The 25988-nt window shown below is 42.2% G+C and overlaps 1 protein-coding gene across 1 annotated transcript in view; it reads right to left on the bottom strand.

The window, feature by feature from the left end:
* Nucleotides 1-24281, bottom strand: part of LOC124613923 (multiple epidermal growth factor-like domains protein 10) — a 145372-nt gene extending 121091 nt beyond the window's left edge. The window contains exons 1-2 of the mRNA XM_047142676.1: nt 24186-24281; nt 15072-15194 (exon numbers count right to left, since the gene is read on the bottom strand). Coding sequence (XP_046998632.1) covers nt 15072-15194; nt 24186-24258 — 196 coding nt within the window. The 5' untranslated portion in view covers nt 24259-24281. The remainder of the gene's footprint in view (nt 1-15071; nt 15195-24185) is intronic.
* Between the last annotated feature and the right edge of the window lie 1707 nt (nt 24282-25988).

The raw sequence follows: 25988 nt of genomic DNA, 5'->3' as shown, positions 1-25988 counted from the left end.
TGGTCTGACTGTTGATATTCACGTCAGCTCGAAATTCGCGAATGCTTGCAAATTATATATTGTGAAATGACAATGTCTGATCATGTATGTTGCGAAACGCAAAATGACTCGATTCGATTTTCAACTTCGATTTATGTCTGATACCTTCCAATAAACGAGAAATAATATGTAGCCGATGACACATAACCTATCTACTGTACGGTTACTTTTGTTAAAAAGATATTCGCAACGTCTGACATCTGAGGAACCAATAGACAACGTTCATACAGTCAGCATATTTCACATGTCTAAGATCATGTACAGCGTGTCTCAGGAGCAATGGTCAGTATTCAGGGAAATGACAGCAACGATCATTCGAAGCAAAAAATCTAGTAAGCATCGGCTCTAAAATACGTAGTTTAAGAGCTATGAGCACGTGTTCGTCTTCGGTAATGTGAAACAAATCTCTTCTACTGCAAGCTCTTTGCTTTTCACGTGTTAGGAGGTGATAATATGCATCTAAAAAAAATAGAAAAAAAAGACTCCAGTAAATATCGCCTCCCAAGTGCATATCTTAACTTCGCTACCGCGAAACACACATGTTCTACTGAACAAGTTGTCATAGCTCTTAAGGTATTTTACAGCGCATTTTTACTTAAAATCTCTAGACGAAAGATCCGTACCCAAAGACAGGAAATTTGCACAGGTCACACCAATATTAGAGAAAGGCAGTAGGAGTAATCCACTAAATTACAGGCCCATATCGTTAACGTCAATATGCAGCAGGATTTTGGAACATATATTGTGTTCGAACATTATGAATTACCTCGAAGAAAACTGTCTATTGACACATAGCCAACATGGGTTTAGAAAACATCGTTCCTGTGAAACACAACTAGAACTTTATTCACATGAAGTGTTGAGCGCTATTGACAAGAGATTTCAGATCGATTCCGTACTTCTGGATTTCCGGAAGTCTTTTGACACTGTACCACACAAGCGGCTCGTAGTGAAATTGCGTGCTTATGGAATATCGTCTCAGTTATATGACTGGATTTGTGCTTTCCTGTCAGAGAGGTCACAGTTCGTAGTAATTGACGGAAAGTCATAGAGTAAAACAAAAGTGACTTCAGACGTTCCCCAAGGCAGTGTTATAGGCCCTTTGCTGTTCCTTATCTATATAAACGATTTGGGAGACAATCTGAGCAGCCGTCTTCGGTTGTTTGCAGATAACGCTGTCGTTTATCGACTAATAAAGTCATCAGAAGATCAAAACAAACTGCAAAACGATCTAGAAAAGATATCTGAATGGTGCGAAAAGTGGCAGTTGAAGCTAAATAACGAAAAGTGTGAGGTCATCCACATGAGTGCTAAAAGGAACTCGTTACACTTCTATTACACGATAAATCAGTCTAATCTAAAAGCCGTAAATTCAACAAAATACCTAGGTACTACAATTACGAGCAACTTAATTGGAAGGCACACATAGAAAATGTTGTGGGGAAGGCTACCCAAGGACTGCGTTTTATTGGTGGGACACTTAGAAAATGTAACAGACCTACTAAGGAGACTGCCTACACCTGTCCGTCCTCTTATAGAATACTGCTGCGCGGAGTGGGATCCTTACCAGATAGGACTGACGGAGTACATCGAAAAAGTTCAAACAAGGTCAGCACGTTTTGTATTATCGCGAAATATGGGAGAGATACAGGATTTGGTCTGGACATCATTAAAAGACAGGCGTTTCTCGTTTGCCACGGAATCTTCTCACGAAATTCCAATCGCCAACTTTCTCCTCTGAATGCGAAAATATTTTGTTGACACCCGTCTACGTAGGGAGGAACGATCACCACGATAAAATAAGGGAAATCAGAGCTCCTAAGGAAAGATATAGGTGTTCATTCTTTCCTCGCGCTATACGAGATTGGAATAATTGAGAATTGTGAAGGTGGTTCGATGAACCCTTTGCCAGGCACTTAAATGTGATTTGCAGAGTATCCACGTAGATATAGAATTAGAAGTAGATGTACTAGACATTTTTGGTTTTGGTTCATGCTACGTCCTTCCAACACACGGAAAGCAAAGAACTTGCAGTAGAAGAATTTGTTGCACAGTATTGAAGAAAAAGTGCTCCTAGCTCATAAGGTACTCGTTTTAAAGCCCGTATTTACTAGTCTTTTTTTGCTTCTAATGATCGTTCCTGTCACATTCCTGAGAATTGTCCGTCCCTCTTGGGACACCCGTATTAATCACTGCAATGCGGCATAAGGATATTTACAATCAGTTCTCAAACAAAAATTAAAACTTTTTCGTTCCTCATCGTTTTTTGACTTGCTTCGTGGGGCGCGCCACGACTTCCTTTCCTGTTCCGGCCTCTTCATCTCAGGAGTAGCATTTGCATCCACCTGTCGCGTGTAGCGGAGGCATAACCGAAATCTTGCGAAGTGAGAATTTCCAAAGCGTATGCGAGAGCATTCGTGCAACAAGTCAAGGTGTGTGTATCTTCTCGGTATCAGGTCAGAGCGAAAACTTCAAACTGGCTACTAGAGAGAGATTGTGCTGCAAGCGTGAGTGGATTAGTGCAGACTCTCTTGTGTATCGTTCTTTTGTACTGAAAATTGTATACTAATATAGACTTGGTGGTAGGGATTTGTAGATAGAAATGACAATGATGGAATTTATATTCAATGTTTGATGCTTATTTGGAAGTTTAGTCTGACCAGGAACCTGAATTATCAGTTTCTTTATACACCTTTACAGATGAAGGACGTTATAGGTCTCTCCAGGTAGGTCGATTTTACCTGGAATTCATCGTCGGTGAGTGAACTTCCTGCGCTAGTACACTGAAGGACAATAAAACGGATCTGTGCACAAAGTACTTAATTATTTGTTGGGTATATTACTTAAGTTTTGCTTTCCAGTTTCTACCCGCCCAAGATCCTTCCAGTACCATGCAAGCTGTTCCTTACTGTCTTAACAGTGTTTTACAAATCCTTTCCTTGCCGATTCTGAGGGAAAACTCCTCGCTTCTTATCTGCCCATATAGTTTTCTGCATCCTTGTGTAGCACCACATCTCAAATGCTTCTATTACCCCCTTCTTCGGTTTTCTTCAAGCCCAGTATTCACTTCCATAGAGTACTGCGCTCTAGATGTATATTTCTACCTCACATTAAGATCGACGATTGATACCAACAGACTTCTTTCGGCTGGGTGTGTCCTCCTTGCCTTTATTTGGCCGCTGTTTACATCCTCATTGCTTCGCCCATCGTGATTTATTTTGCTTCGAAGGTAATAGTTACTTCACTTTGTCTATGTTCAGTTTCACGCCACTCAGAAGTAATGGCGATAGCTTTCATCTGCACCTACATCTACAGCGATACTTCGCAAGTCACCGTGCGCTGCGTGGTGGAGGGTACGCTGTAACACTACTAGTCATTTCCTGTCCAATTCCGATCGCAAAAAGAGCGAGGGAAGAAACGACTAACTATATTCCTCCCTATGAACCCTAAATCAGAGCAAACAGACGAAGAAACCAAAGGATTCCAATAACATTTCAGTGTCGTCATAATACATTCAAGTTAAGTTAGCTTTAGAAAACTTTAACCGCAATTAGAAAATTTCAACGTTATCATGTCAGACAGGAGGAATTCAGTGTGCACCCCTCCAATTCATTTTTTTTAATAGGCGTTAAGTTATTTCTGAGAAAGAGGATTTACTATTCGTGTTCGAGGAAACTTTCACGTTGTGGCCTCAATCGATATAGAGGAATGTATATACCTGAATGACCGATTAAGGGAGTCTAAACCCTGTACACACCGGATGAAAGTCTGGCATCTTAACATTGAGTCACTTCTTTCAGTCTAACTTCGCAGAGTAACAAAACGAATGAATTACTCCGCAAAGAGTCAGCGGAGAGCAAGGGTTAATTGTAACAATACAGCAAACAACCCAGATGAACCTCTTAAAATCTAACGGTAGAATTCAGACTCCCAGAGCTGGGTAAACAATACTCGCGTTCGAACGGGCACAAGGTTTCCCGATACACGGCAGCGTTCGATTCATGTCGTGCTTTGACTTCGCACGGCGCGATTGCAAGGGATATGCAAGAAACTACGGACTAGCCAGAACGGTAGGCTATGGCTTTGCATTAAATTTAAAATTCGATAATTTTGTGCAGCACTGGACGAAACAGCATTAATTTCTACCACTGCACAAACTCCTATTGCGGGCGAACTTATTTGCAACACAAGTTCTCATAGATTGCCGGTATGTATGCATATTTAAACATTTGTGTTGATTTTAATATTACGATAACAAAGACGAAGACGAAAATATTCTCCAAAACAATAGCACGCGACTGAAACCAGTACAATGTTTTAAAGACTTGCCGAGTAGGTCACACATGAGCAATTCAGTCCCTGTCCACATATCAGAACAACAGATAAAAACGTCACCAGATTGAGGGAAAGCTCCAGAATTAGACAGATTCGTGATAGAAATCTTTCATTTACTTGTTAATTGCCGTTGTTACACAAGACCTGCACACTAAAAGATATTTCTGCCCTGTTTCACAGTCATTTTTAATATTAAACTCAATAGTGGATTAAAAACGCTAAGGCAGGTCGTTCTTAAGGTATAAGCGAAAGCCACTAGATCGCAGGCCGATCAAGAGATCGAAGAGAACCCGAACTTTCCAAAATTGTGACGTAAACTGTTGGAACCGTGAGTCGTGCTCAAACACAGCCCTACAGACGCCCCTTGTTTTTGTTAATTAACGAACATTATGTCACTGGAAAATCGATAAGGCGCAACACAGGGAAGTACGAGGACCTGGAAGAATCCTGGTAAATGGTAAACATTTAACAGGACGTACTGTGACGGCAGTAAATTACAGTGAGAAGATTGTAGAGGTCTGTTACTCTGATGTACCACCATCAATATCTATGGGAGTCAGAATGAACCTAGAAGTTCGTGCGAACAAATTCGAAAGTGTCACCATATACATTCTTTTGACTATTGTTGTTAACTGGATTTTTTACATATCAGCATAATAATGCTCCCGTGATTCGAAGAAAATCAGGTGGATTTGTTGCTCTGGTGTATGGAAATCCCCTGTTGAACCTCGTAGAACACATGTAGCTTGAAGCAGAGAGTTTTTGTCTGCCAAATTATTCAGCCCAAAAATCTCGCAGCATATATTCACCGTCCTGCAGACTGGATGAAAACAAGAAGTTTACTGAAAAACCTTCCTGAAAAGGTTAAACGTTCTGGTAAAAGTAAATGCTTGTGTCTTCGCCGGTTTGCGATGAAGAAGCGAAAATATTGAATTTACCTCCGGAAGGAGTTCAAATGGTTCAAATGTCTCTGAACACTATGGGACTTAACAGCTGAGGTCATCAGTCCCCTAGAACATAGAACTACTTAAACCTAACTAACCTAAGGACATCACACAATCCATGCCCGAGACAGGATTCGAACCTGCGACCGTAGCGGTCGCGGGGTTCCAGTCAGAAGCGCCTAGAACCGCTTGGCCACTCCGGCCGGCCTGGAAGGAGTCATAAATTGTATGAGAATACAATATTTCTGAGAATCTGACGAAGTTTCGAAGGAAAAATTCATCGAGTCTGTTGCCGGTTATCTTCAGGATAAGTATGAGAGACTGATACCGTAACTGGAGAAGATTTCGTTGTAGTGTTAGTCGAACAAAGCGCTCGACTGGCACGACACACGCCAGCCATAAAGCCTTTGGCCTGTTCCGTACAATAAATCTGACAGCGAGGTAGACAGTTTATTGCTTGCGAAGCTTTTAGTCGCATGCCGTGTACTGTCTCACTGCATCGGATCTACTGTGGTTCTGAAGTTCTGTTGGTTTACGACTGGACTGTTATTGTTAAGTTTACAACAGACTAGGCTTCAGTTTATAATCTGTGTTGGCTACCATTTTTCGCTCTTGACAGCCTTGCACGAATTGGACTTGTGATTGATCACCGTGCAGGTGCTTACTTCAGTCACGTAAGAAAGTCACTAGTGTAATATCCGGTGTGTTACTAAATTTAGTTGAATGACTGACATATTTTAAGTAAACAGCAACGTGCTTCTAAAAACATTTTGCTACATGAAGGAGTCAATTCTCGTCAGGCCATGCAAGCCTCCTCTGATAACGTCTTACAAAAGCATATTTAGCTGGTCATTATGAGAGATGTTTTTTTTTTTCTTTTTCTTCTCTCTTTTCTTCTGCTTCATTTTGCTTGTACGTGTATCTTTGATGGTCTAGAATTTTGTTTTTTGTTCTGTAGTATGAAATATTACTATATTTTGCTTTATTGGTCTTACTACAAGAGTCTCTTTTAACTGTGTTTCACTTCCCTCGTCATGCTTATGCGTAATGTGCTGTGTAAAACCAAATGTAATATGCAGCACTGTTATATGAACCGTGATGCGAGAGCGATATCGACACCTGCAGTTGCAGGCGAACAGTAGAGACAGAATGTGTGTGGTGTCGTGGCGTAGGCACCGTTTATGTTGTGCAAAGATGGTTGACAGAATCACACGAAAATTCATGGCCGCCTTCTTATTTTGCGGTCACAGATTGAACTAAACTTCAGGGTGGACGCTGTGGACCAAAACGTTAGACTGTGTGAGTGGTGTGAGTTTCGTGGAGTACTATAAACAGCAGTGATAATGCTTGCGCGAATCTACTGTCACTTGTCCTGTGAGAACTGAACTCTTCGCAGAAAACCGAACTGCACGAACTAATGTAGGTACCTTGAACTTATTACCTCGTGTGCAACTTAATGAGTTGCCGCAAGCGTTGACACGTTGAATGTCATTGTGGAGATTTGCAGACTGATTGTGACGTGTGGCATTGTTTTCGCCAGAACTGTAAATTCGCTATCGTGATTGTTAAAAATATACAGACTGTAATATAGCGATCAGCGGGTGGAATTGAATACTATGGTGTTTTAAAACCGTGTACGGAACGCTAGAAACAGCACATACGAAATTGGATCTATCACAACGATTACCTGTACGTGGGACCATCCTTTGACCACAGAGACGTAAAGGAGGATAATAACATTGAACGGTAGGGCCTGTACCAATTTAGAGGGTGTATCCCTGGCATTTCATAATGGAACCATAATAATTATGCTGCCAGTACCAACGAGCTGTCGTTGACGTCAGAACACATCGTCTACAAAAAGTTAAGCTGCAACGCCAAGCGCTCACTCCCTGAAAAAGACACAAAGAATTTCGAATAATGTTAAATGTAGCTTCTTCTTCTTTTGTGACAATCTTTTCTTCTTACAAGCTTTCTTTAGAAATGGTTCAAATGGCTCTGAGCACTATGGGACTCAACTGCTGAGGTCATTAGTCCCCTAGAACTTAGAACTAGTTAAACCTAACTAACCTAAGGACATCACAAACATCCATGCCCGAGGCAGGATTCGAACCTGCGACCGTAGCGGTCTTGCGGTTCCAGACTGCAGCGCCTTTAACCGCACGGCCACTTCGGCCGGCGTTTAGAAGTAGATGTAACTTCAGTGAAGTGTATTACGTGTTTCGTCATTGCTGACCTACCATTAACAGTAGTTACTGTAATTTTCTGCGTCTATCTTTGTCCTTTATTTTATTGTAGCTATTATTGCATGTGTTTTTACTTGTTCTTTTTGAGCCTGTGTTTTCATAAACGTGTGCTGAGTTTTTATTGGGCGCATGTACGTGTTTGTTGTGGTACGTGCTATACCGCGTAAATTGTGGCGTCCGTCGTTACTTTCCCGCCCCGAACAATCATAGCAAAGCTGCTCGCTCGCTATTAGTGCAACGCACGCTAACGGCGGGATTTTTGATTTTGATAGTTGTCAACTACGTAAACAGTATTTACATTCTTTAAGACGTCGTATTAGGGCATTATCATTTCCAAATGCGAGTTATTCAGTTAGAAGTGAACAAAATTATAGCCATGTCATTAACCCTCCGTTGCTCGCACGGATGACACTCGTCATCCGCATGACTTTCCCGCTCAATTTTGTCTGACAGCGCTGGATTCATTTCGCGCCATTTTCAGTACCTTTCTGTTAACTCTCCGGCTGTTAGCTCCAATCATTGTTGGTTTTCAGTTACGAAAAATACATTGTTTATGAAACATTATTATAGTCTGGAGGACAGTTTTCATCCGTGCGAGCTCTGCTGCCACAATCTGAAACGAAGTCCGTATTACTTTATTGCTTTCCTAGATTCAATCACTCTTTTATGTGCGCAAATTTAGACGTACTGAAACTGATTGCAGTTACCTTCCGTGTTACCTAGTATTTTCTTTATTTTTAGATTATGGAGGAGGTGTCAAAGGCAAAATAACCTCGGACAGAGTTTAGTAGAAATCCTAATGTATGGCTGGAATGGTTCAATGAGCTGAGTGATGAAGATGCCTACAGTGATAGCGCTGACTGAAAGACTGAGGACTGTGTTCACAAAAGCGGTCATGATTGAGGAACAGAACAAGAAGTGTCAGAAAATGATTAATATATATCACAGGAAGAAGTAACTCAAGAGGGTGCATTTTTTTAGGGAAATATGGAATAACTAAACGGAGGAAAAATAAATATCCTACAAATGTTAGAAGCATATCTTGTAATATTATTACGCATTCGCCTGGACCAAAAAATCAAGCTCGTATAAAAAAGACAGAAATAGAAATTCTGAATTTGTTCTTAGATGAAAGCGTAATAAGGATTATCGCAACATGCACTAATATATACGTCAATTAAGTTCGTGGTATCTTCTCTAGGGAAAGGGACGCTAAAGAAACAGAGGCGACAGAGATCAGAGGTTTCATTGGTTTGAGATGTACTAGGAAGAGTATGTCGAAATTGTGGGATACCTCAAAGGGTAACAGACTTGAATCATGCTAGTTATGCATAAGTGAAAACCGATTCAGGGCTCTGTTGAAATGTCTGATGTTTGATAATATCCATGACAGAGGTGTTCAGAGAGAGATTGACGAGTTGGCTGCTATAAGAGAGGTACCGGTACTTTAACTATTCACGAACAATTGACAAAAATATTTTTCACCTAGTGAATATCTTACTGTCGACGAACAGCTTTTGGCATTTAGAGGAAACTGCCCATTTCAGGCAATATATTCCTAGCAAACAAGCGAAGTATGGATTAAAAGTGTTTGCTTTGGTTGATATAAAAACAGCATACACTACGAGTTTTGAACCGTACGTCGGTAAGCAGCCAGAGGGACCATGCAATGCCAGTAATTCAGCTGAAGATATTGTTCTTCGAATTGTTTCAAACGTTAGAATATATTATACTGTGTACAAATATTAACTTATTATATTTAGATTTGATAAAAAACATCATAAAATCTGTCATAAAGACCGTTCAAAGTTTATAAATAGACCTCTTGCTTTGTGGATGACACCTGTCATCCAAGCGAGTGACGATGTCAGGAATTTTTGCGCGAGTAACGGAGGGTTGATTATTTACGGATTTATTTACGGGAGTTTTCATGTTATGCGGTCTTTTGGTGTTAGTTGCCGAACTCTGATGTGGTTACTTTCGTTAAGTTTGGAAGTAAAACACTTTCTTTTGGATTTAAATAATCGTAAATTGCGGTCAAAATTGCGCAAAACAAATCTCTGAGAGCAGTTTTCTTTACACAGATCGTTCTGTAATAATACATTTTAAAAATATTGTATTTAATTTTACACTCAGCACTGAAAATAAACCAGATAACGTTAAAAAGATGTTATAAAATACTCTGTGGTGACATTGCAGAAAAAAAACACCCATACAATTTTATCAGACTGTGCTGTAGTTATTAATAGAGCTGTCTGCGACTGTAGCTTATATATCTGAAGTGCGAATGTGGCAGTTTTCACCGAAGAAGACCGAATGATAGTGATTAGGCGAAGCAGATGCAACGCACAAAAAATGTCAATGTAATCTTTAAAAATAGCGGTGCAGTTCCCGAACTTTTCAGAAACGCTTCTCTTGCTATCACAAAAACTGTGTTTTTTATCCTGTTTCGGACTCTCAGTTATTCTTCTGTCCAAATACCAAACTCGTCTACTACTTTTACTGTCATCTAATTCCCTCACCATCGCATGATTTTAATCAACCTCACTCCATTACCCTCGTATTATTTTCTCTGGTATTCATCTTACAATCTCTCATCAGGACATTATCCGTTCCGTTCAACTGTTCTTTCAGGTGGTTTGCTGTCTCTCACAGAATTACAATCTCATAGGCAAACGTTAAAGATTCTGTTTCGTGTCACTGACCTTTAATCCAACTTCTAAATTTCACCTTGCATTCCCTTACTGCTTACATACAGATTGAATGACATCAGGAAGAGTCTACAAACCTCACTCGCTACCTTCTCAACCACTGCTTCCCCTTCACGTCTTTCGACTGTTATAACTGCAGCATGGTTTCTGTACAAACTGTAGGTAATATTTCGCTTCATGTATTTAATCCCTATTACCTACAAAATTTCGGAGTCCAGCCCAATAACAATTGTCAAAAGCTTTCTCTAAATCTATAAATGGATATTTCCTTCTCTTCAATCTACTTTCTAAGATTAGCCGTAAGATCCGATTTGCTTCGTGCGTTCATACATTTCTCCGGAACCTAAAACGGATCTCGTTCAAGGTCGTCTTTAATAGTTTTGCTATTCCCCGTAATTAATTCGGGGATTACGGAAGTGTCTGATTCCACCCGTCTGCTTTGACCCATGACGTCATCAATATGGCGGAAATGGCTATTCTAAGCGTCTCCAATATGGCGTCTATATTGTCACTACATACACATGGCGGAACACACGAAAACACGTATGAGTAAGACAATAACATATCTCTCCAAAAATACAATCAAACTAATGGGACAACCGAGGGAAATTGGGGGTTTTAGGGAGGGGACAAGCTAAATATAACAGTAAAAAAGGACACACCAAGATCCCAAAACACCCAAAATGACGCTTGCGTTGACCCTTAATTCGTATCAATATTCGGAATCAAGTCTTATTAGAGTGATTCCGTAGTGTTCAAATCTGTCAACGCCTACTTTCTTTGAAATTGGAATAATTACGTTCTTCTTGAAATCTAACGGTATCACCCTTGTGTCATACATCTTGCATACGACGTGGAATGGGTTTATCACGGCTAGGTCTGCTAAGGATTTCAATAATTCTGAGGGAATGTCGTCTACTCTTTGGGCCTTTTTCCCACTTAGGTTTTTCACTGGTCTGTCTCGCAGTATCCTACCTTTCATCTCATTTTCACCTACATCCTCCTCTCCTTGTAACAGCCCACAACGAACCGTTTATCTGACAGCTTCAAAATGTGCGTAAGAGCTAAAGCAATATTTGAGTCCAGTAGTATTTCGGCAGGTTTTCACTTTACTATAGGTCTTATACTTTGTAGATCTAATGGCGCCGTGATCGACGTAACCGACCAACAGTGGGTCACCGTAACGAATACAGGAAGCATCCAAGAATTGTACGACCTACGGTTTTTGTGTATGTGATGTCACATGAAATCTGCTGGCATCCTGTATTGATTTTGTCGTTTTTTTTCGGAGTCGAAACGATGGCATGAAATTTAGGCTCCACTGAGGGAGGAAAACTATCACTATGATACTGCAGAAGGTTATCTTACAAAACATAGGCATCAAATAAACAGTTCGCGTGTTACGTGACAGATTCTGACTTTATTATGAATCTCGGAGTGACAGTAAATCGTACGGAGTCATTGCATATCATAGAGACCACATGTTGGAGCCTTTAGGTAAGAAACTCCGTCACCGAAGTTGCGCAGACACTGCGTCTTCCACTTTCTGTAGTGTGAATGTCAGTTCGGGTAAAAAGACACCGCATTCACATGTCTTGGTCAGTAATGTGTTGATGACAGTGATCGCCCTCGGCTATGGCGGATTGTAACAGTCATCGAGGACCAGTTCCTTACTGACAGCCGGCCGCGGTGGCCGAGCGGTTCTAGGCGCTTCAGTCCGGAACCGCACGACTGCTACGGTCGCAAGTTCGAATCCTGCCCTGGGGATGGATGTGTGTGATGCCCTTAGGATTTGTTAGGTTTAAGTAATTCTACGTTCTAGGGGATTGATGATCTCAGATGTCAAGTCCCATAGTGCTCAGGGCCATTTGAACCATTTGAACCTTACTGTCATCTACAGAAGCCGCTGTTCCAGACGAATACCACTGTTCTCTGCACGCCTCATCCACAGAGATTATCTTGGGTGCCGTAATTCCACGCCTGGGCGGTCAAGGTGTATCAAACGATCGCCTGGACTGCTAAGCCGTTGGTAGGCTCCAATATGGTGTAAGACTCATGCCTCTCCCACATCTTTGGCATTTATGGATGAAAACACACTGACTGCAGGCACCATGGTCATCGCAGACTTAGCGGCTCAGCCACAATCGGCGGTAGCTAGGCAAAGTGAATGCAGTTCACGCAAGTCGATCACCTTGTAAATACGAAGGTAGCATTGTAACAGGAGGAAGACATTTATCTTCAGGCGGCAGCCTCAAGCAGATCATCGCCAGCTTCTCTATGCCGCCGTCTTCTTTACTGCCTCTGTCACTGGACGCCCCGTTCCGCTGGACCCTGCCTAATTCGTCGTTTCGATATACTGTGCCGGCATGGGAATTTACCAGCAATGAAAACGCAAATGTCGTCTGGCATTGTTGGCTGGAATGCCCCACAAAGTGTGTTCAGACGCCCGTCGGAAGCTGTTCTTCCTCCGTGCACACTGGAACTATTCTTTGCTGTTATGTGAGAGTTGACTCGTATGGATTGTTGTACAGTTTGTTTGTGTTGTTGATGATGAGAGAAGGGAGAAGGTGAAAACCGGTGCTGTTAGGTAGCTTACTGCTCTCCAATAACTCCAGTGGGGCCGCCAAGCTTAAGGTTCCTCTCCGACGGATGGATTAACATCAACAGTGTCACATGTTCTCAGCTCACGAGACACTGTGGCGAAGTTCACTATTTAAGTTCTTCATGTACTGGTCCACAGTATCAGTGGATCATAGCAAACATTATCATTATCACACATTTTAAAATAGCCTAAGGCCGAAACTGGAATTTAATGTAATTTATATGCATGGGGCGTTAGAGGAATAAAACTGACAACACGGTGGTTAAAATGGTTCCATAGATGGAATTTAATCCAGGACCTTTGTGAAAAGACTGGTGACAGGGGAAGTTCACGTCACCACCTCTTCTCCCATTGCCAAATACTAGCAATCAAAATTTCGTCCTCCACCATTACTTACGAGTAGAACAAAAAAATGTTTCAAATGGGTCTGAGCACTATGGGACTCAACTGCTGAGGTCATTAGTCCCCTAGAACTTAGAACTAGTTAAACCTAACTAACCTATCACAAACATCCATGCCCGAGACAGGATTCGAACCTGCGACCGTAGCGGTCTTGCGGTTCTAGACTTCAGCGCCTTTAACCGCACGGCCACTTCGGCCGGCTACGAGTAGAACAGAACCACCCAAGAGTGCGTTACTGACTTTTTCGGGCACGCATTTTATCTCTTATTTTATACATAGGAAAAGGAGGGGTCGGGGGCAAAGTGGACAATGGTCGCACCCCGAGGCCTGGCCACGGTGTCCATTCTCTCATTCAGAACTAAGAAGGCTGGAGGGCACAGGTTCCAAGAGGGCCAACATGCATCAATGAAAAGAAGAAAAGAAGATATATTATTAGCATCACCAGCGTGATGCAAAATTTGTGGTATGGCAAACCCCATGATATCGAGCGGGACTAAAACGAAATCGGTCCTCGTCGGAAGAAGAACAAGATCTCGGCTACGGAGCCGGGTTCGCCATGCCTCATAAACTCTGAAACATTTCCTCAGGTTATCCGTGCTACGGCCTCGTACGTCATGTTGAAAACTGGACTTTCTTGTCACATTTCCTTGATTGCATCCTGTCACAGATGCTGAACTGCTTCGCTTATCTATGGTCACTATAAACTTTCTCGGGTGCAAGGCTGTAGTGATTTAGACTGAATTAATGTCTGATTATAATCTTACCATAAATCCGCCTAGTTATTTGCTGTACGTTATGGCATTCTGATGTGAAGAATCGTTTTCATGGGATTGGATAAGCTCTTGATATGTTTGCCATCTTCTCTCAGTGGCGAACGACGTTGGTTGGCGAACGTTGTAGGATCATAGTGTCCCATTATGTGTATCTGTCTGGTTACAGGGCGAAAGCGACTGCTACACGTTACTAGGTAGGTTTACCTAGCTCAGTTTCCCATCAGAGTATATTATTGCGTCGCTTCCCGCATATTATGTAAATTTTTAAGATAAACATATTTTATTTATTTACGCTGTTCATTGGATTCAGTGTGTAAGGATCAGACTACAAATCCAAAGGCGCAGCTCAGCATTCAATCCCCATTCGCTCCTAGGTTTTTTTCTTTCACTTATTGCTTCTTTCACTGGTGTATGTGGAAAATGCAGAGGTCTCTCATGGTTCTGAGTCCTAGTAACTTGTAGGTCCCCCTGTAACTGGCTGTGTGAGTGAGTTTGAAGATCAGAGAAAAGCGAGTACGCGCCAACTTCAATAGCGTCATACCCTTCGTAAGGCATTGAGGTTTTCATATCCGTTTTCATACAGGGGGCAGCTTTACTTACAGGTCTCTGTCTGAATGGCATCCTTTACATGTCAGCGTCCGTTATCATGTTGGAGAGACCGACGAATCGGTTAGCACAATGTGGCGAGATGAACGTATACAGTACGCACCAACATTAAATAACATTTTCTTTTAAAGTTCACTATACAACTTCCACTTTCTTTGTAGTCTGCCAGGAACACACAGATCCCCAAGGGTCTGTGATTCGTATGTTGTGTTATAGAGGATAACTTATCGTTAATGCATTCTGCATTACCGCAGAAGCTGTTGTGACCACTAATCGCATAGCAGCAGTACAGAAAAAGTACCATTTTAACTTCTCAAATACTAAACGTTAATTGTTGCCAGTGACACGTAGCGTAGTAGATATTCCCACCTCCACAAACAGCAGACAAATCGGCGTGTACAGTATATACTCACGAGGTAGACAGAGCGTGTAGTCGTAGTTGGGGAAGAACTGGGATGGACAGGTGCACTGGCCCTCATAGCAGATGGAGTTTTTCAGCGCCGAGCAGTCACTGTCTTCTTCGCACGTAGCGGCTCCTGAAAACATAAAGCCAGGTGTTTAGCCATTCGATATCTGCTTCTACATTACCAAAGAGACAGAAGGCTCCATATACATGAAATACCCTAAAACTTCGTGATAATATAATAATTGCAATTTAAAAAACGACAGGTGCTGATATTCATGTCGGGTCGCCAACCGGAACATAACATCTTGACACAAAATTTCGGCGGTCCATCTGGCCGCCATCTTCATGCCAGTAAGCCGTCGCACTAACTCGCCGGAACTGAAATCAAAAACGCCGCGGCGACTCGTTTATACACCGCCTGTAGGTCCACCGCGCGTGCGCAAACGTAACTGTCCCCGAGACCAAGGCACACCAGCACACCGGTGGTGAAAACTTGCGGAAACGATAAATCGATATCAGACACTACTGAAAGCTTTTGATGGCTGAAACAAAGACGTTGTTTTTTAATGTCAAACATAACAGGGTTCCAACTGTTACTTAAAGGATACCCTTTATCTCTGTTTATAATATTGTCAGATAGCCGGATTTCAGTGGCTTCTTTCAGTACACAGTCCCAATACCCCGACGCAGGGGCAACCACTTGCGTCTCATCGTACAACATTTTATGTTCTTCAGTAAGCCAATGCTCCGCAATCGCAAATTTTTCTGGCTGAAATTAGCGCGTAGTGCGATGGTGCTCCACACATCGATCCTGGACCTTGCGAATCGCTTGTCCGCTTTTCCGCAATGGCAGGGAATTTTGTAGATATCGAGGTTCCTCAAACCCAAATCATCCTTCAGTGAGCCTAGCAGAGCTGTAGTCTTAGCTTAGTTTGTCTAAGGTACACAAGCAAGGGGTTCCACCAATTTGGGCGATCCTACTTATAACTCGACCAAGTATTTAGCATCCATTCTCAGCCCTCATGTCGGAAAATGCGAACATAATTTTTCTAATTCTCTGGATTTTATTCAGCGTTTGAAGACTTCGTGTCTCAGTCCTACGGATTTGCTCGCTAGTTTTTATGTTGTGTTTGTTTTTAACACAGTTCCTCTTGAAGATTCTTTGCTGTTATTTGGTGAAAAATCGGACGAAGAAACAACTAAGCTTTGTCGACGTATTTTTTATTTGATATAAAACTTTGAACAAACTGACTGTGTGACTATGGTAGCCAATTTGTTTCTGGAACATTTTGAGAACACGGCACCGAAGACGGCGTTCTTAAAACCAACTTGTTTTTGGAGGTACGTCGATTACACGTTTGTGGTATAGCCACGTGAGAGAAATGTTCTGGGTCGTTTCTTAGATTTTTTAATTTCCTGCATCGCCATATTGAGTCCACGATGGAAGCTAAAAAGGATTGAAAACTTCCATTTTTAGATGTCTTGGTCTACAGGAGGGATGATGGGACATTAGGACACAGTGTTTATTGTAAGCCCAAGCATATGGACACATATCTTCACGCACCAAGTTATCGTCCATAGTACCAACGCCATGAGGTCCTGCGTACATCGGTAAAATGAGCTTATGCCATCTCAGATGCAGATAGTTTGACACAAGAACTGGATCTTTTAAAAGCTATGTTCAAGCAGAATGGTTATGCCGACAGTCAGATTCGTCGTGCTTTACAGACTGGACCTTCGCGAGCATTCCTACCTTTCGCGAGAAGCATATCTTAAAAAATAGAAAGAATTTTAAAGAGGTTTGATATTAAGTGCGTTCCGTCCACCAACTAAGACTAGAACTTTGCTGGGCTCAGTGAGGGATGATTTGGGTTTGAGGGAGCCCGGTGTTTACAAAATTCCCTGCCATTGCAGTAAAGCCTATATTGGACAAACAATTCGTACGCGTTTGTTTCAGGCCAGAAAAATTTGCGGTTGCGGAACATTGTCTTACTGCAGAATATAAAATGTTGTACTATGAGACACAAATGGTTATCCTTGGGTCGCGTTGTTGGGACTGTGTAGTGGATGAAGCTATTGAAATCCGGCTGTCTGACGATATTACAAAAGGGATCATGGGGCATCCTTTAAGTAAGAGTTGGAACCTTGTTTTGTTTGACATTAAAAAACAACGGCCTTTGTTTCGGTCATCAAAAGCTGTCAGTAGTGTTTGATATCGATTTATTGTTTCCGCGAGTTTCACCACCGGTGTGTTGGTGTGCCTTGTACTGGAGAGCGGTTATATTTGCTCACGCGCGGTGGACCTACAGGCGTTGTATAAAGCACCCGCCGCGGAGTGTTTGATTTCAGTTCCGGCGAGTTAGTGCGACGGCTTACTGACCTGAATATGGCGGCCAAGTGGATGGCGAAATATTGTGTCAAGATGACGTTATGTTCCGGCTGGAGACCCGACATGAATATCATCAATTGCTACGCCAGGGAAGTTTACGAAGCCACATCAAGACAGGTTCTGATAGGTATGGATATCATGAGACGAATTGCTTATAGAAGAATGGGAAAAAGGTAGAAGCTGACCTTGAAGATCGTTTTGGGTTCCTGGAAATGTAGGAAAACGAGCCGCAATATCGACCCTACCATTTATCTTAGAAGACTGGAGAAACGCAATTTTATAGCATTTGTAGATTCAGAGATCATGAGGCACAGCTGCTGTATATAGAAATGCCAACAAGTAGTAGCAGTTCCGAAAAAGTAGTCAAAAAAAGAACCTTTCCTGAAGACAGCATTAGAATTTTTAATCTCTTACTGGCGAAGGAAAACTGGGAAAGCATCGCCACTCAGAACAATGTTGATAGCATGTACATGCATTTTCAGAGCATCTTTCTTCACTATTTTAATGTAGCATTTCCAAAAGTAGATCAAAATTGAACGTTCTTCGGTGCGGCCCTGAGTGCGATATATCGCTGCCAGTAGGGTTCCACTAAGGGCGGCGCCACCTCCCTGTCTTGGAGAGCAGCATCCGTGATGGGTGGCGCATGAGCCGTGTACTGAACCGTGCCCTATACAGCACGTCGATTTGCAGCCTGGCGTCAGTTCTCAGCGGGTCTCATCAGCAGAAGCAGCATTTTCCTGAAGATGGCGACGAGCTGGATCGCCGAAATATCGAGTCAAGTTGATTTTAGGATCCGGCAGCAAACCCGAAGAGACTTTCAAAGATACCTCCCCGTACCAGGTTCATAACTGCAGGCTTCTTTTCACTCAGTATGAGGCATGGTTACCTTCCAGGTTGCAGGTGTTGCGCCACACACACACAATTGTGTGACTGAAGTTTGTTACAACCCAGTAGAACCGATGGGGCAATATAGAAATAAAAGAAAAGGTTTATTTTCAGATAGTTTTGTTTTCATTTTCTGTAAATATTGCTAGATGTTAGGGAAAACTGCAACATAAAGAATGATACGTACGACTTAAAGGGACGTTTTTGGCACATCACAAGACAAAAAGGATGAGGACTACCGAACTGTGCTTTGTCTTTGACTGAGCATTTGGCATAATTCGAAGCAGCTACGTCTTTGATCGACTGTTAATATTATGACACGGAAGCAAATCCGTCTTGATATATTTCTGGTGAATCTCCACCACTGCAGTTTGTACGCGGACTCACAAAGTACTCTTTCGGTAGTTGCTGGATGATATTGTTGAATAAGTTACATATGACATGTTAGATGGTCGACATGTCTGTGAACGTACAGACCATATAAACAGTTGTACCAGTACTACTTCGAAGAAGGCATGTTCATTCCCCTCCACTTGCTGGTGGACATTGTCTTGCTGAAGCAATCCATCTGCAGAGTCTTAAACAACCAGCGACACAGGACATACCAGATATTAAACTGATAAGAACAGATTTTTTGGTATAGAATCAATGTTTAAAGGCTGTGAAGGAAAATGTATGAAAAGGTCACACACAAAAAAAATAGCTCGTGCCTTCTGGTGCTGGAGGCCGGCAGCTGGCAAGTGGCCACAACGGCACTGCGGTCGGGTGGATTGGCCTGCACAGTAGCTCGCAGCAGCCACCATTGCCAAGAGATTTAACTCCAAAAGCCAGTTAATTATGGAATAGGTAACATTTATGCATCTGATGTGCGCTGCTTAAACCATTTAAATTATAAGGAAATGACGAGTGGTAGTGGTAGTGATGTTCAGTCCCAATGGGGCACTGTTAAGTGGGGCATCCCTCAAGGGTCGGTGCTGGGGCCACTGCTGTCTCTTATTTATATAAATGATATGCCTTCTAGTATTAAAGGTGAATCAAAAATATTTCTGTTTGCTGATGACACCAGCTTGGTAGAGAAGAATCTTGTGTGTAATATTGAAACAGTAACAAATAATGTAGTTCATGAAATAAGTTCGTGGCTTGTGAAAAATAATTTGATGCTAAATCACAGTAAGACTCAGTTTTTACTGTTTCTAACGCACAATTCAACAAGAACCGATATTTTGATCAGACAGAATGGGAATATTATAAGCGAGGCAGAACAGTTCAAGTTCCTAGGCGTTTGGTTAGATAGTAAGCTGTTGTGGAAAGCCCACGTCCAGGATCTTGTTCAGAAACTAAATGCTGCTTTATTTACCATTAGAACAGTATCTGAAATAAGTGACAGTTCAACACGAAAAGTAGTCTACTTCGCATATTTGCATACACTTGTGTCGCATGGTATTACTTTTTGGGGTAATTCTTCTGATTCAAAAAGGGTATTTTTGGCTCAAAAACGGGCTGTTCGAGCTATATATGGTGTAAGTTCGAGAACCTCTTGTCGACCCCTATTCAATAGTCTGGGAATTTTGACATTGCCCTCACAGTATATATTTTCTTTAATGTCGTTTGTTGTTAGCAATATTAGCCTATTCCCAAGAGTTTGCAGCTTTCACTCAGTTAATACTAGGCAGAAATCAAATCTGCATGTGGAATGCACTTTCTTGACTCTTGTGCAGAAAGTAGTGCAGTATTCTGCTGCATCCATTTTCAATAAGCTACCACAAGAACTCAAAAATCTTAGCAGTGGCCCAAACTCTTTTAAGTCTAAACTGAAGAGTTTCCTCATGGCTCACTCCTTCTATTCTGTCGAGGAGATCCTGGAAGAGGTAAAAAATTAAGCAAATTCCAGTGTTACATTGTTGATTTTCTTTATTTAAACTTAAGACTTATCGCCTGAATATGTTTTTTATATTTCATTTTATCTGTTTCTACTATCGTGTTATAATTCCACGTATTGACTCGTTCCATGACAAAGGAGACTTCTCCTTAATTTGGTCCCACGGAACAATAAACAAATAAAAAATAAACTAAACGCTGTTCTCCAAATTTTAGTCATGATTCTCTGCACTGGCCCACAGACGAAATTACAGCTATGCCAGACGAGTCGTCCAGCGGTATATACTTCGAGGAGAACACGGACAGTGCCGTAACCAGATTTCCCAGGAACTTCGATCTCTAGGGGCCCTACGAACTTCCCTCACCGATTTGATTCATATTGACAGGCTGCGTAGGGCATGACTAGGACTTCAACATATGTAAATAGCAGAACGTTACTCTGAACTGTTTTCGAGAAAAATCGAGTTTGAATATTTTACACGTTCCTACGTACTTCACATGATCGCTACTAAACAAGGATTCTGCAGCCAAGCGAGTAAGCGCTTAGTTTCGTAAGCGCGAGGTCTGTGGATCGAATCTCGCTTCCGATAGTGTGTCTCTCTCTCTTTCTCTCTTTCTCTCTTTCTCTCTTTCTCTCTCTCTCTCTCTCTCTCTCTCTCTCTCTCTCTCTCTCTCTCTCTCTCTCTCCTTCTTCTCTTTTTTTCTTTACGTAACTATAATGAGAGATATGCGTGGTACGCTACGAAATTGTGTGATGACTGAGAACCGCTTGCGTAGATAACCTAAGTTTGTTTCGCAGTTGACACAATGGATAAAACCATGGACATGCAAAGATTCGATGTTCGATACAAGCGCTGTACGTCGCAGTAATTATTGTTTCCCATGTTTCCAAGATCATAATAATCCTGATTCGTACAGTGCTCCATAGATTACGCGACATTGCTGCTCGCATTGGTCGAGATCCAATGACTGTTAACAGAATATGGAATCAATGGGTTCAGGAGGGTAATACGGAACGGCGTGCTGGATCCCAACGGATTCGTATCACTAGCAGTCGAGATGACAGGCATCTTATCCTCATGACTGTAACGGATCAATCCCTGAGTCAACAGATGGGGACGTTTGCAAGACGACAACCATGTGCACGAACAGTTCGACGATGTTTGCAGCAGCATAGACTATCAGCTCGGAGACCATGGCTGCGGTTACCTTTGACGCTGCATCACAGACAGGAGCGTCTGCGATGGTGTACTCAACGACGAACCTGGGTGTACGAATGGCAAATCGTAATTTTTTCGGATGAAACCAGGTTCTGTTTACAACATCATGGTGGTCGCATCCGTGTTTGGTGACATCGCGGTGAACGTACATTGGAAGCGTGTATTCGTCATCGCCATACTGACGTATCACCCGGCGTGATGGTATGGGGTGCCATTGGTTAAACGTCTCGGTCACTTCTTGTTCGCATTGACGGCACTTTGAACAGTGGACGTTACATTTCAGATGTGTTACGACCCGTGGCTCTACCCTTCATTCGATCCCTGAGAACTCTCACCAATTGAAAACGTCTGGTCAATGGTGGCCGAGCAATTGGCTCGTGTCAAAATACGTCAGTCACTTCTCTTGATGAACTGTGGTATCGTGTTGAAGCTGCATGGACAGCTATACCTGTTCATGTCATCCAAGCTCTGACTCAATGCCCAGGCGTATCAAGGCCGTTATTACGGCCAGAGGTGGTTGTTCTGGGTACTGATTTCTCAGGATCTATGCACCCAAATTGCGTGAAAATGTAATCACATGTCAGTTCTAGTATAATATAGTTGTCCAATGAATACCCGTTTATCATCTGCATTTCTTCTTGGTGTAGCAATTTTAATGGCCAGTAGTGTAGATAAATAAATAAAATGGCTAAATTCTGATTTGATTGAAAGTCTTATGTATCCACTTTTTTCCAATCTCATTACGAAAATATTTTCCCTTTTTTCAGGATAAAAATTATGAAAATAATAAATGAGGGATTCAGTATGACGGTTTGCACAGTCGTAATAATTACGGGGGAAAATAACAAACGAGTGTAGGCAGAGATATTCGATGCACGGTCCGCGCTTAACACCCTCGGATGCGGACTTTTCGAGTAGTATCGATCATACAAAATATACAAACGCTTATACAATTTTCGAACTCAATTTTCTCGAAAACGGTTGAGAGTTGCGTGCTTCTATTTACATATACTAAAGTCTTAGTCGTGTCCTACACATCATGTCAATATGAATCAACTCGGTGAGGGGATTTTCGTACGGTCCGCTTGTGAGTAGAGGGATCAGAATAAGAAAACACGTGTTTCGGCTTATCCGTAGATACGCTACCGCTTCTGAGAAAATGGCATTCGAAGTTTTAGATGTCTTTATCTGCCTTTTAGCATGTTACTCTTTCAGCCAAAGTGGCAGCATAGCTTCACCTTTTTGCGGCCCGTATTCGAAACCACCTTTTTGCGGCCCGTATTCGAAACCTGATTTTTTATTTTTTGTTTTCATTTAGCTACCGATGTCCGTAGAAGATTAATATACCAATGCTTAAAACAATAAACGAATGAGAAAAATTTGAAATTGTTTTCAGTGAAATTCATGGTGTGTGACCTGTCAATAATAATGGTGGTGTCGCGTACTTGTTCCGGTGAAACGGCTTTCGATCTCTCAGCAAGTATGCCCGTATATTCCTGTAGCCTGCAAAGGTCTTTTATTCAGTCGATTCTGACTTGCCCAGCTGTTTCTGTCGTCTTAACGGAATCAGTAAAGGAAACACATCATTCTCCAATTAGATCTGGAAGCGAACAGACAGCAGTGGACCATACACACACACATATTATGTAATACATTTATGACACTTCTTGTGAAACCTAGTTTTCATTTTACAATTAATATAACGCCCTCGTAACCCTTACTTGATAAGAAACATTTCTATAGTAAATTTCTACGGATATAGGTAAATAAATGAAAAACGTAAAAACAGTAATTGGGTCTTGAACACTGGGTGCAGAATTCTGAAGCCGCGAAGCTATATAATGTGTCAAAGCGTCAGTTGAACTTGGCGCCCCCATAAGAGACATCTAAAGTGCATCGAAAATTTGATCGTCGTTTTCTCAGAAACGGTAGAGTAGCGACGGATAATCCGAAGCACGTGTTCGCTTATTTTGACCCTTCTTCTTAAGTTTCTGGGAAACCGGGTTATGGCACTTGTCGTGTTCTCTTTGTTAGTGCTACCCGTTCAAAGACAGGACACGTCGTTTGGAATTGTTAAACCTCTAACCTAACGCAGAAAGGAACCACAACTATTTAAGTCAAAAGGATTGTTTTTCTAATTCATCCACCTATATTTACTTTTCTGTTTGCGAATTTTTGTAAACAGCATCAACTGCTCTCACACACAGACATACAGACATAAATATATGCATTGTGTAGTTGATACCAGCACTTTTAATATATAGGGACTCGTAGTAAGGCTGTCAGATTATTAGTTGTTGGCAATGCGATGCTGATGCTTGAAATCCGGAAAACCACCGGTAACATGGGTTCAAAAGTGTGAAACCGTGGCGCTATCCACTGATGAAACACTTCAGTTGACGTTACCACCCCATAAAAGGCATCTAAATTGCGTCGAAAACTCTGATCGTAGTTTCCTCAGAAACTGTCGAGTACCTGTGGATAATCTGAGACTCTTCCTTGTTTACTTTTGACCCCTCTTCCACTGAGTGAAGTTTCTGGGAAATTTGGCTAAGACACTTGCCGTGTTCTCCTTGTTAGTGCTACCTGTACAAAGCCAGGCCATATTGCTGGTAACTGTTATGCTTCCAACCCGATGTAGCAAACAGTTATTATTTACATCTTTAAAGACTAACAGACAATGTGTCCCTTACGTGTACAGACACTTGCTGACGGATACGCCTGACTGGGGAGAAAGCGGGGTACTCGCCTTGGGCCAGCTGAAAGCCGATGCCGACTGCGAGGACGCCGACGGCGAGGAACAGCGAGGCGAGGTGGGCCATGGCGCGGCGCGGCGTAGCTTGCGAGTGAGACTGCGGAGGAACGCCTCAGCCGGCAGTGCTGACCGGTGTCTCCTGATAAAAGACGGCCGATAACGGCCTCCACCGGCTCTGCGCACACCTGCAACCTCTCTGATAGAGTTCGGAAGAGAGATATGAGCAGGTGGTGAGCTGTCAGCTGCACAAGCGGAGGATGTTGTTTCTAAAGTAGTACCCGACAATGTGTTTGCGTCACGGTCAATGAAAACATTACTTCGGAGCTCAGGCGTAACTGGGATTGCCTTACCAGGTCCAGTGGAACTTTTCTTATGACGTCGTTGGACGGCTACATCAAAACAGGGTTTATTAAAAAAAAAAAGTGTCATATATTCCTGCGGGTGGTAGTGCTGGTCAAAACTAGGAGAAAAATTCCGGCAATAGTGCATGCGAAAACCAATACTTGTTGGGATATGGGCCGTTTGTCTTGGTGACGTATTTCATTCACAGATGAAGTAGACTACACAAAAATGGCATAGTAAAGTAGAGGGTGGCTATAATTAAAGTGCAGCTACCGGTACTGACACAGTTCCAGTGTGGGCTGTAATTATCGTAAGGCAGCAAAACATGGCAGATTCAGTTTTCTTTCTTTTTTGCGTCAGTTTCCTGACTGGTTTGATGCGGCCCTCCACGATTTCCTCTCCCGATGCAACCTTCTTCATCTCAGAGAAGCAATTGAAAGCAACGTCCTCAATTATTTGCTGGATGTATTCCAATCTGTCTCTTCCCCTACGGTTTTTACCCTCTGCAAGGCCCTCTAGTACCTGATATCTTAACAGACGTCCTATCACGCTGCCCTTCCTTCTTGTCAGTGCCATATATTCCCTTCCTCGTGATTCTGCGGAGAACCACCTCCTCCTTTACCTTATCAGTCCAGCTAATTTTCAACAGTCGTCTGTAGCACCACGTCTCAACTGCATCGGTTCTCTTCTGTTGTGTTTTTTCCACAGTCATTATCCAATTATCCAATTCTATGCTCCAAATGCCATTCTCAGAAATTTGTTCCTCAAATTAAGAGCTACGTTTGATATTAGCAGACTTCTCTCGTTCAGAAATTTCCATTTTGCTAGTGCTATATTAGTTCCAATTTTGGACACCAGGTGCGAATCTGACGCTGTTTCCGTATGTAATGGTTTATGACCGGACTTGGGCAGAAGAGGTCAAACAAGTGAGAAACAGATACTGCTGATTTTATTATTAACCGCCACTTACAAAATGTGCTAAATATGACTACCGGAGACGTCATCGACATGCTGTACAGCGCCAAAATTGCAACCATGTATTTCAGCGTTAGCATACCTACCAAGTTTCTCTGCCATACAATAATTACAGTCTACAATGGACTTTCGTGAGTAGTTCCACATTCATTACAACCACCCGGTACCACAATATGCCCGTGTGGGTACACGCAGATCTTCCAGCAATCATGGAGGCGAGACATCAGGATCATTGGAGTATCGGTCTATCAGCAGGAATTGTCGACGACAGACTCGTACGGCCATTTGCTTTTCCAAAAAGATTAAAAGGTCTTGCGAAAAAAAAGTTCAAATGTGTATGAATTCCTAAGGGACCAAACTGCTGAGACCATCGGTCCCTAAACCTAAACACTACTTTAACTTGTGCTAAGAACAACACACACACACACACACACACACACATACCCGAGGGAGGGCTCGAACCTCCAGCGGGAGGCGCCG

The sequence above is a fragment of the Schistocerca americana genome, chromosome 4 (genome assembly GCF_021461395.2).
Source record: "Schistocerca americana isolate TAMUIC-IGC-003095 chromosome 4, iqSchAmer2.1, whole genome shotgun sequence".
NCBI lineage: Eukaryota > Metazoa > Arthropoda > Insecta > Orthoptera > Acrididae > Schistocerca > Schistocerca americana.
Note: the sequence above shows the minus strand (reverse complement) of the source record. Positions and strands in the feature narration are given on the sequence as shown.